Source organism: Phaenicophaeus curvirostris, unplaced genomic scaffold (genome assembly GCF_032191515.1).
Source record: "Phaenicophaeus curvirostris isolate KB17595 unplaced genomic scaffold, BPBGC_Pcur_1.0 scaffold_46, whole genome shotgun sequence".
NCBI lineage: Eukaryota > Metazoa > Chordata > Aves > Cuculiformes > Cuculidae > Phaenicophaeus > Phaenicophaeus curvirostris.
In genome coordinates, this window is record NW_027206669.1 from 1,687,661 (window position 1) to 1,699,911 (window position 12,251).

General features: G+C 39.3%; 1 protein-coding gene across 1 annotated transcript in view; it reads right to left on the reverse strand.

Annotated features, from left to right (window-relative positions):
• The window catches only part of LOC138733930 (cilia- and flagella-associated protein 43-like), a 34,978-nt gene extending 24,180 nt beyond the window's left edge, over positions 1-10,798 (reverse strand). The window contains 10 exon segments of the mRNA XM_069881448.1: positions 544-647; positions 1,661-1,743; positions 1,745-1,810; positions 2,628-2,708; positions 3,811-3,927; positions 4,794-4,925; positions 5,660-5,739; positions 6,635-6,694; positions 8,445-8,595; positions 10,751-10,798. Of these exon segments, the coding sequence (XP_069737549.1) occupies positions 544-647; positions 1,661-1,743; positions 1,745-1,810; positions 2,628-2,708; positions 3,811-3,927; positions 4,794-4,925; positions 5,660-5,739; positions 6,635-6,694; positions 8,445-8,595; positions 10,751-10,798 (922 nt within the window).
• Between the last annotated feature and the right edge of the window lie 1,453 nt (positions 10,799-12,251).

Sequence of the window (12,251 nt, forward strand, 5' to 3'; positions counted from 1 at the left end):
ACTATGACATTAAACATTCAAATATGACTTTACATCCAGCTTGAACTGTAGCAATTTTGAGGTTCTCTGCTGATAACCACCACTTAAAGTTATGATGAAGGTCTATACTTATAGATGCGATCTGTAAGTATAACGTTAGTGGAATTGAGAGGCTGCAAAAACAAATACACAAATTTCTGAAGAATTATTCTGTGACTTAAAATTCCGTCATTTTCATTCTTTAGCATCCAGCAGCAAAGCTGACAGTTCCAGCAGTCCTCACGTTAAAGATGTCCGGGGCAGGCAATTGCACCCAGCTATCATGACCTATGGATTTTTACTCTAAATTCTCTCAAGATGAGCCACAAAAGTCTTAAGTTCTTTGCCACTACTATTCCTTTTGTGCTGGAGTTGTGATCAGCTGGTTAGCTAATCCATTCTCTTCCCTCTGACTTACCTGCTCCTTTGCTAACTAAAACTAAATAAAAAAAAAAAAAAGCAAGTACACCTAAAATACAGTAAATAGTGAAAACACAGTGTAGTTAATGCTGTAACATTTATTACCTACATATCCAAGAACTTGGAATAATTTTGAAGGCCGGGCATCTAGAATAAAGATATGTCCTTCTGCAGCCCTAGTGATGAGGAACCGGCCACTCTGGTCATAACTAGGTGAAAAAAAAATCCAAATAGAAAACAGCTCAATAAAAAGAGTCAAATAATTCCACTCCAATAACTCTGCTGACTTCACTGAGGGCATAAACGCAACTGAAATTTCAGCTTCTAGGTTTACAGGATTAGGGTCTGATATAAAGTGCAGTTATGAGTGCAATTTCTAATTGTGTGGGTGGTCAATCTAAAGCTAACGATGCTCCATAGCAGTCTGTTAACAACTTCAGCAAATCTTTAATGAAGTTTATGTTTTTAAAAATAAAACGGCTATACAGATCTTGATATTATTTTTAGTAGACATGGCTCTGTTTATATTGATTTGACCTTGAATGAGTTGCTTTCCGTATCTATTTTTAATGTTTTATCTTAGGTAGCTGTGGAAAGTGATCACATCTGAGTCTCCAAATAACAGGCAGACTAATATTAAAGTTTAACTGTTCAATATCCATTTTATTTTTTAAAAAGTAGAAGTAAAATACTCTCAGATTTTTCAATAATGGAAAAAAGCAACCAACCAAACAAAAAAAGCCTTTTACATCACTAGAGCTTATTACAGGAGGACTGGTAAATTCCAGAACAGTGAGCAAATGAATAATTAACAATGGTAATAAAAATCCACCGTATAAAAAGGGATGACCAAAAGGCTTAAACTTAATTTCACAAAAACTTAAATTTACTTCTAGTGAGAAATGGCCCTCTAAAGTTGGATACATGGAATTGTGCATAATTATTGCACACAGTGATCTGCCAGAAAGGATCTTATACATGAGTATTTTCAGTGCTCAGTTAAACCTTCTTAAAATACAGGTTTATTATATTTCTCTCATATAAATCCTGCCACTACCTCTCTTGCAAGCAATTCAGAATATGTTGGAAAATAATTGAAACCATCAAAATATTTTACTTTGTTATTTTTGGAATCAAAGCTTGAACAGTTTTTTTGTTCAACTAACAGCGTTACTCAAGAAACAGATTGACAATATTACTGCCCCTGCTGCTTCATACTTACTGCAAAGACAACACTGGAAATTTGGAAAGAAAAATTCTGTGAACAACCCGTGGAGCTTCAGCTTTGGTAACATCAAGAAAATAAGATTTGACCTCTTATGGTCCCAACAGCAACGCTGCTGGAGGAGGGACAGCAAGCCATAGCTGTTGCCTAGTTGAGAAACAAAATATGATTAACAGTTCCATACCTTTTTTTACAACTATTCTGTATGTTAGTATGCGACTTCTTTTACTATTTAGAAGTCCCTAAAATTTGAAGAAGAAACCTCAAATGGTTCAGCTAAAAAACTTGTTTTTAACAAAGTATTTTAGAGACGTCTTGGCTTTTTTCCCTATGCTCTGTATCTACATATCAAAAGCCAATTCTGCACTCCTCAGAAAAAAATCATTATATCCACATTTAAAGTGAAATAAGTCCCACCTCAATGAAACAGTGAGTGCATTGTTATGTGTACAGCTCTTACAGAAAGGGATGAGTCTCTTACTGTGTCAGATTTCAGGGTTTGAATGCATCTTAAATCAGGACAAAGCATTAACAGTTTTAAATACTTTTATCAACTCAGTTTCAAGAGCCTGGTCATTCAAGGCATTTAGTTTTTACAGACTCAAAACTTTTCCATTCAGTTCTGACACTCATTAAAAATAAATATTTCATCAAATATTATAAAAATTTAGATTGTTATTTACAAATATGTGCTTAAAGACACATCACTACAACAACCCAAACCATTCAATGATTCTATGACATGAGGTTGACATGTTGCCTCTGCTTTATGGCCCAGTTCAATAGATGATTAGTTCAAGTAAACGTAATATTTTTAAATCTCTTTCATGGGTTGTACAGAGACACTACTGATCTTTCCTCACCACAGGTTGATCCAAATCTGTGGAATATTATGCTATGAATTAAGAAATACTAAAGAAAACTTCAAGCATCAGTCACTAAATGAGCTCCTGGTTGCGTGTACCTGAATATCAAGGTTGAGCTTGCTGAGGCAAGTTCCATCTTCCAGGAACCAAACTTGTACTTCACCTGAAATTGTTACAGACTATTGAACAGAGAAAAAAACATAGTCAAAAGAGAGTGGAATAACCAAATAGTCTAGAAATGACTAGTGATCTTTTATAGAATATAAATTCAAACAGTGTCTGAGCAGAGCAGATCAAGGATTACTAGTTTTGCTTGAAATTACCTTGAATTCCCTTTAAGTCCAGTTGCTGCAAGGTACGCCTACCTACGGAAAATGTGTAATCATTTCTGTGAATTGATGCAAATACAGGAATGTTTTTTAAGCAGAATGAGACAATCTAGGGCAAAACATGTAAGCTTGATCAATATTAGCACTCCCACCATTCAGCGTGCAATAGAAAACCTGCTTATAATTTTGTTTGCACAGGAAAGGGCTTAAGGTGACATCTGGTTTTCTCACATGAAAAATTATGTGTATCATGTTTTTGAGGCCTTCTTATAACCAGGAAATTTTATAATTCCACAGTGAAGTGTGGCTAGAGATCAATCAACCCTCACATCACTCATTCAGACTCAGGTAAAATTTGTCATTCCCATGTTATTGACAAACAAACAGATTATCAGCAAAACTAATTGATTCACACCCCAGAATTTCAGGGCTGGCTACTTGAAGAATTCATGGCCTTGAGATGAATCAGAGTTGCAGGAATCCAAGACACAGGAGGAAAGCAAGGAATATTTCAGAATGAACAGATCCATGAGTAATGCCTCGTTGTCCCTGGACCTGGGACAAAGGCATCTCTCAGGCTATTCCAGTTTGTGCTGGAGGCTGAAAAGATCAGCAGGGATTCCTTGTTCCAACATCTGTTCTCTGAATTGAATCAACCTTTTGCTCAGCTGTGTTCCTGACCACTAGTGAGACAGCAAATAAACAGCAGAACCATACAACATTTTAGCAGCCTGCGAATTATCCACCCTGCATTCCAGGGCAAGTTCTGACCCTTCTATAGGCCATACCTGAATTAATGCCATTTAATTCCGTAATGAGAAGGTTTTCCACAACTGTAACAAACACCAGAACAGTCACGATCTCTGCAAGGCTTTTGATTTTGTGTCTTACCAACGTTTTGGTCATCTGAAAAGAGCCACAATTATATATAAGGAAGAAAATAATTTCTTACCACACAGTACTTGTCCCCTGGAGTAAGAAAATCAGCTGTCAGGAAACAACTACTGCATGTGTCCAGGAGTTTGACAGCTTCTCCACTGTGGGCAGGTTTGTAAGCATAGATTGTCCCCTGACAGACAGAGAGAGATAATCCATCCCTGGGCTATGAGACTTCTCATTAAAAGCTGTCAAAGACTTCAAGAAAAAATACTCATCTTCCTGAGCTCTTTAAAGTTTCATACTCTACTCTAAATTGAGGTAAAAAGTGCCCAGTAGAATTCAACTGAATTTAGTAAATTATATAAATTTACACTAGCTGAAAATCAGGATGGTTCATTTGAGAGTGATCCAGCTAGTCACGTTTCCAAGTTTTGTTTCTCATAACTGCTTTAATTTAAAACCACCCTATTTCGTATTGCTCCAGAAACCAATCAATATTCTAAAGCAACATAAAACACAAATAATAAATCTTAAGCTTCAAAAGATGTTTTTATCTAAAGACCTCAAAACCTTTTAGAAACAATTCATAACTAATGTAGACATAGATTTTAGAACTTCTCTACGCATTTTACAAAAGGAGAGTGAAATCAGAGACAAAGTGTGACCAAAGTTACCCCCACAAAAAAACCCAAACAAACCACATTTAAATGCCAATTTAAATTATTAAAGGTCTGGAAAACCAGGGATAATTTGAGGATTTGGGACTCTTGTGTAAGATTTCTGGACATCAGGCTGGTCAAAGAAGGATCTTTGACTGGGTGGCCAGACAAATTCAGATAGATGCACAGAACAAGTCTCCCGCATAGCCACAGTCGGTCTGATGTACCCAAGGCCCAAGATTTCATTGCAAACACAAGATGGGCTAAGTTTACCTCTGGTATAATTTGTTGACTTGTGTGATTACATTACAGACATTTCATACTGGCAGTGCCAGCATGCACATACAGAATAAAAGGAACATGCCATTATATAATGCCGTTATCTCAAATGCTATACCTGGTCAGTGACAAGCAGAAGCACAGTGTAATCAGGTGAGAATATGAGGCTGGATATGGGTTTTAAGATATCAACGCAGATTTTCGTCTCATACTGCAGATCTTTGATGTGATAAAAGAATAAAACGCCCCCCTGTGCAGAAAAGTACAAATCCACATCAGGTCAAGGTCAATTATCCCAGCCTGAAGGTCAATTATCCCACCCACTCTGGCAAACTGAACTGGCAAAACCTTCTGAAATTCTCTGGAGCAAGTGTGTTTAACTGTATCCCATTGCTAATGGTCTCATCTGCCTTCATGACGTTTAAATCCAGATGACTCTTATCCTGCATAACGCATTTTTTGAAAAATCAAGGTGTTTTTTAATACAAGTCTTACTAACAGTCCATGTTTGACAACAGACTCTCTCATTAGTAAACACTTGAGATTCCACATTGTTTCTTTTGTGACAGTATAGGGATTTGTCCCTCTCTTAAGCAGCACTGTATAATGTAATCATCATTTTGGATTAAATATTGAGTGAGATTCAGCACAAAACAATTTGGTGGTTCTCTTGGTCATTTTTTTCTCCTCTCCTATTTTTTGTCCATCCTTCTTTCCTGTTCCTCTAGAACTCTCTTTGCCTTTTGTTAAAAATAGTATTGTCCTCTTTGGTTCCTTCTTTGACTTAAAAAATGGAATCTCTTCCCTCCCTGCTCCTTTCTGAGTTCTTGTCTCAAGTTCTAACAAAGAAGATATATGACAAAACCAGAGAGGACCTCCACTTTTTTTCTGACTTCTGTCTTTGCAGTGAGCTCTGCAAATACACTCCATTTGAATGCTTTTTGATTTTCACACAATAAGTTACAAGCATAAAGGATGCCTTACATTTCCATCTGCATACAGTCCCCCGTTACAAAATGCCATGGCAAATAAAACTGATTGTTGTGGATCCTCTGGTTTGCCACCTGAAAGCACAAAGGCAACAAGAAACATCAAGTTTAATTCATTGCAACCATGTGTCCCAACTTCAAATCTGAGATGATTTACTACTTGTGAGTAAAAAGGCTCAACGGGCTATATATTCTTTGGACTTTGTGCTGTGATGATGAAGGACAAGGCTGGTACACATAATTTAAAGTGACAGTACTACTGTGGTCTGATGAATTAGAAATTAATTTGAGAAATCAAAACTTGTCCCAATGTCTGGCAACCTTCACTGTGGAAGTATTTTTTTTCCCTAATTTCTACTCAGAATTTCCATTGATGCAAACTGTGCCCTTTGCCTGTCAGGTTCCATCCTGTCTGTAACCTTTCATGAGTAGCTGAAGCAACAGTAAAATCCCCCATTTCCTTTCCACTGGGCTGAAGAGAGTTCTCACAGCCCATCTTTGTATGACACACGCAGACTCTGCAATAATCTTTGTGGCCCTGTGCTGAACTTTGTCCACTACGTGAATGCCTTTTTTGTATTGTGGAGCCCAAAACAAAACATTTGAAACAAACCCTAAATCCTAACTCAACTAAATCACAAGTGATTGCAGTTCTAAACAAAGTTACTAAAACTAAGCAGTAGAGAACCCATTCTAGCATCACTTATTCCAATTTAAACTAGAATGAACAGAAATTATTTCCCTGCCACTGTTTTTCCAGAGGCTATTCATTTGGCTGTCTACTAGCACAAAAGCTATTAATCATTTCTCCTGTAAACATATAAAAGGTTGCCATTGATGTGTCTTACAGAGGTCAGTGTGAGCTGAGTTTTTCTAACCAGTGGCTTCCTGCTGTACTCACATATTATTACTCCCAGACATCATTGATGCTGGCTAAAAATCAATTAGCTTGATTTGAACATGGAAATACCTTTCTTTTTCTGCGCTCCTCGAACATATGACACGATGTCTGACACTTTACACACGTATTCTGCACAAAAGAAAACAATATATAACGTCAACCTTGTTTATATGTCAGTATTGCAATAAAAGCCAGTTATAGCCCAGTCTACTGAACAAAAGGTGAAGTTTGGTATATTGAATCAAAAATGTGCATTCTTCTCCAATATCCACCATCTCTGTCATTTATGCATCTGAGCTGGCACAGTCGTTACGTGGTTCAGCTTACAGCTATAAAAGGGAGATAGTCATACATGGACTGTGATCCAGATGCAGATTTATCTATCTTCTAGTGCTAAGTTCTGGTTTTGTTATTTCCATTCATAATTTTTTAATTAGATTTACTTACAAAGGAAAGTTTAGCCAGCCTGAAAATTGCCCAAGTGAAATGTTGTGGCTGCTTACGGTTCTGTTTGCAAAACCATAACAGGAGCTTGGCACGTGCTTCGAGTTGGACACACATGTAAGCATTCTGCTGAGCAGATACAGATTGCAGTACATCTTAAATTAAGCAGAAGCTTCAGTAAAATACGAATACACACAGTGTTCTCACACAGATTTAGGACAGGACTCAAAGAATACACAAGTGGAGGAAAATCCCAAATGGCAAAAATTCTTATTGCCTTCTAACGAACTGGCAAACCATTTCTGGTCACGCCTCAGCTTTATATTTGTTTGTGATTTTCAGCTCTTGATATGGCAAACTTAAGAGTTTGATGGTTTCAAAAACAGAGGAATAGTGCTGGTTTGCTGATTTTTTTTTCAGAGCTGCCTTCCATTTCTGTGCTGACTATCAAAACTGGATAGAGATACAGAACTTTGGGAAAGTCAGGGATATTTACAGCAGCTTAAAAAAATAATGTATTACATGGCAAAAGAAGAAAACAAGATTATCATCAGCCTGTCCATTAACACTGATTCAGTGTTTATTAAACATTGCTATGCTGGTCTACAGAAGGATATTATCCAGTTCTAGTGATAGAAATAATAATTTTTCACGGAAAGGGTCATTGGGCACTGGCAGAGGCTGCCCAGGGAGGGGGTTGAGTCACCTTCCTTGGAGGGGTTTAAGGGACGGGTGGATGAGGTGCTGAGGGACATGGGTTAGTGATTGATGGGAATGGTTGGACTCAGTGATCTGGTGGGTCTTTTCCAACCTGGTGATTCTATGATTCTATGAAGTCAAAGACGTCTTCTGTTCACTTTCTGTGCTTCATATGTAATGCATTAATGCCTGATAATCTTTATAGACTTGTTTTGAATACAAAATAGTTCCTATAATTGCTGACCTTAAGGAATTCTATTAAGCAATATTACGTCAAATTTGGTTTCGTTTTTTAAAGATTCATCATGAGCTCATCTGTTCTAACATCATCTACCGTATCAGAGGAGGACAGTCCAATATTTCATGCAAAATAAAATGCATTACTGGTGCTTAACTAACAGTAAAAATACATATAGCTGGTATATTAATAGTTTATTGTTAACCTAGTAGGGCTGGTTAATAAGATCAGGACTGCTGTAACTATTGTTCATTTTATCAATTTTGATGTATTTAGAAGTTTTTCTTTTTTTTTTTTCCAAAAAAAAATGAAAGCAAATTGTTGGGTGCTAAAGAAACCCACCCAGAAGTTCTGAATGTTTATCCTACTAATAAAAGAAATATGTCTTTACAATTTCTGTAAGATATACAATAGCAGAACAGCAGAAAGCAAAAAAAGCTTTCACCTATCCTTTTTCCTCCCTACTTGAATAAAAGACACCACACAGCTATTTCTTACCAGGGAGAGGTTTTTGTTGAAGAACAGAAACACTGCCTCTCTCAGCATCAATTGCCATAACATATCCTTCCTTACAGCCCAAGTAAATCTCTGAGGTCGCAGTCCAGCAGTGGGCAGTAGGATGCACTGACGGCTTAGCAGAATCTCTTGGCTTCAGCAAAAAAAATAAACAAGTTCAATTAACGATTGACAAATATCTGTACAAGCAGTTACGTACATTTTACAGCAAAAAAAAAAAAAAAAGAGCACTCCCTCATAGAGCCTGAGCACCTGTATAACTTCAGTCCTATTTATTCAGTTAGTCCTTCACTGAGGGGAGTAATTTGAAAAACGAGAACATTCTCCAGAGAAGTCTGTCTGGAGACAGTGGTGGAGAACTCACCTCTCTCTCTAGAAGCTTGTCTGAATGATGAATTATATTTTCATTTTAAAATTACATATTTTAAAATTTGAATTTATCTGAATTTATTCTCCAGCGCTTGTGTCTGTTACAGGTTTGTCCCCTAGCTTGGAATCCATCCGGTACTTTCCCTACCCTTGCAACAATGCTGACCCACCATAACCAATATTTTAATGATAAAATTATGATAAAATTCAACACTCTGAGACCCCAGAAGTTTGTTGTGTTTTTTTTTTAATGTCAGAATAGCACTGGAAGCCCAAATTGAAACGGTTACCCACTATTATCTCATCCTGACAAATGTTTTTCAAATTACTTTTCAACATAGTCTTCCACTGCATAGACATTACTTGCACATGTGGTCTTGCATACTTGGCAGTACTAAAGCACACTTTGTTTGAATAGTTTAGCGTATCATATAATCCAAATTACTCTGTAAAACAGCTCTGTCAACCTTTGTGTCATCTGCAAATTAGTTCCAGAAATATCCTTGCCACAGACTTTGCATGTGCCTTGAATTTCATTTCACTGAAATAAATCTCATAAATCTATCATTCTCAAATCAGGAAGAACAGAAATTCACCATCAAATGTTATTAAAGACAGTGATCTGCTCAAATACAATAGTAATAGGGGTCATATAAATACCACGATAGAAAGAAATAGATGGAACAGGGTTTGGGGAGGGGAAAAGGGGAAGAAAACACAAGAAAACCTTGTAAGAACATTTAAGAGAAGATCCAAAGCATGTGAGCAGAAGTGGTGAGGAACACTAGACAATAAGATGGATGAAAAAGAATGAAGAGTCTATAATTCTATAAAACAACACCTGCTGTCTCAATAAAGGTTCTATAAAAAGGAAATATAGGTGGACTTGGGATGAAAACATAGGACAGAGATTCATAAGCGCCTAGATGTTGCTAGTAAAATATGCCAAGGGCTGGCTACATGATTCTGGGTAAGAAGCCTACTCTCCATTTATGCTTACAAAGCATTTTGAATTTCTCAGCGGGGAAATGTTACAGAAATAAAGTATATTAATATTTACTTTATAAATCAAATAGGACTAACAGTAATAAATCTATAACAAATGGGGCTTTACATCACCCAGAAAAACATTTAATATAGGCATTTTTGCTGATTTTATGACTCTTGAAGATCACAAATCTTTGGGAAGGCTGCAACTGAGCTCCTGTGAATCAGGAGCTTTCTGTGTAAAGATGAGTTCTATAATATTCCTTTGTACCTGCTGCCATGACTGTCTTAACACATAAACTAAATAAAATATGGAAAACTGAGGATGAGATTGTGTAAATTCTAAACTAGGTTGCTTCCTGAACTGCGCATTAGTAAGGTGGTGTATAAAATTATAATAATGATGATGATGATAATGCTGTCTTTCTTTGAGCTTCTCTCCCTTTTAAGTAGCAACTCTTCAGAGAAAAAAAATCCATGATGGATCCTTGTAATGAAAAGTTTTATAAAAGGACAATTAAATAAAATTGGTACTGGATGCCAAGAGGACTCAAGTGGTTGTGTCATGGCAAAGCATATTCAGAAACCTCAGGTCCCAAATGTAAGAAATATTGTAACAAAACTAAATTAATCTAATGGAAGAAAGAATAAGATTGAAAGCTGTAGGATAGTTCCATTCCTTTCCCTCTGCTGCCCCGTTGTGGTTAACACTTTGGTAAATACCCAGCCACAGGGTCTTGTTCTAGAGCCTGGAATCCTAACACATTTCAAAGGAGCCAACGAGAGCATTGGCAGTGGTCTTGCTTTTCTTTCTTGCCTCTCACACATTCTTTAGGAGTTGGCTACAGCTTCTAAGGGCCATGGACTACAGGTTGAGGACAAATCCCTTAAATGACAATCTAAATAATTGGTCCTCCACTTTGGATGCTTACATCAATGGGGAAAACATTGATCTCAGGGGACACTAATAGTGGTGCCATTTAGGGTATTATAAAGGGAACAAGTCCCCCACACCACTGGTGGGTTATCACACTTCACTGCCAGGGCCACCCTGGGGTCTCGCCCCCAGAGGGTGGTCCTTGCTGTCCCTGAGATATGGGCAGGTTCGACTGGACCGCTGGTTGAGCCATAAAGTTGGTTGCTTGTCGGGGGGGCTGCAGGTTCAGGGGTGCTTCGCCCCATTCGGGGTTGGCATAGTTGGGCCGCCTGGTGTCCCAAGTGGGAGAGAGCCGTGCGCGGCCCAGGTGCCCTCTCCCCCTCCCGTTTCCCTGAGTTTTAGAGCTGCATTCCTTGGCAAAGTGCCCTTGCTTCCCGCAGACCCAACACGGTCCTCTGGGTCGATTCTGGCGCAGGGGGAATGCTGTTGGCAAGTCATGAAACCGAGGGCAGTTTGTTACAACGTGACCCACCTGGCCACATTTAGAGCATGCCATCACGTTGGCTATTGCAGTGCTAACGGCCATCTGGATTGGGGCTAGACGCTCTTCCTTCGCGACATGCTTGATCATGTCTGCGATACTCGACCCCACCGGCAATGACCGCAGAATTTCTTTGGCTGCCGAGTTGCACTGCTGACGCAAGCATTCTGCTACCACCGGGCCTTTTGCTTCCGCAGGCAGGCTCGAAGAGTCGACTGCTGCCTGGAGACGGTCCACGAATTGTGTGAAACTCTCACTTTCACTTTGTTTTATCGTGGACCATGGTGATGGCTTGGCGATGACTCTAGAAGCTGTGCGAATGGCTTCTCTGGCCGCACGGGTAGTTGCCATGACTTCATGGGCCCGCAGGCCCTGAGCTTGCGCCTGAGGGGTGATCATGGTTGGGTCTGTTCCCATGAGCCGCTGCAGGCTGGAGCCGTGCAGTGGGTGATCTGCCCCAGCTACTTGGGCCAGCTGCTTTACGCAGTTGTCCTCCCATTCTTGTTTGAACACAATCATCCCTGCCCCGTCCAATATTAATCTGCAAGCTTGTTTTATATCAAAGGGCAGCATGTCATCTCCACCGAAAACGCTGTCTATGAGGGTGGAGACCATGGCAGAATTAAGTCCTTTATCTGCAATTGCTTTAACAATTGCTTGTATGTCCTTAGGGTTTATTGGTGAGTGGACCCTCTGTCCCCCGTCTGTGACCCGAACCGGGAATGCTAGCTTGGCCGATGGGGCCCAATCGGCACATGCCATCTTTATTTTTCTCCAATCCGTGAGAGGGATTTGTCCCCCTCTCGGCTTTTCTTTAATTTGAGTGGGGATGCGTCGGCTTTTAACTCTATGCACCCCCACTTCCTCCTCCTCTGAGCTCGAGTCGGTTGTGACCCACCCGCCCGGACTAGCGTCCGAGCCGGAGTCAGAACTCGACTGACCGGTCACTTCCGGGCCCCGAGCTCCTTCTGTCGGGCCCCGGCCCCGCCCACCTCCCTTGCGGGTGGGGCCGCCC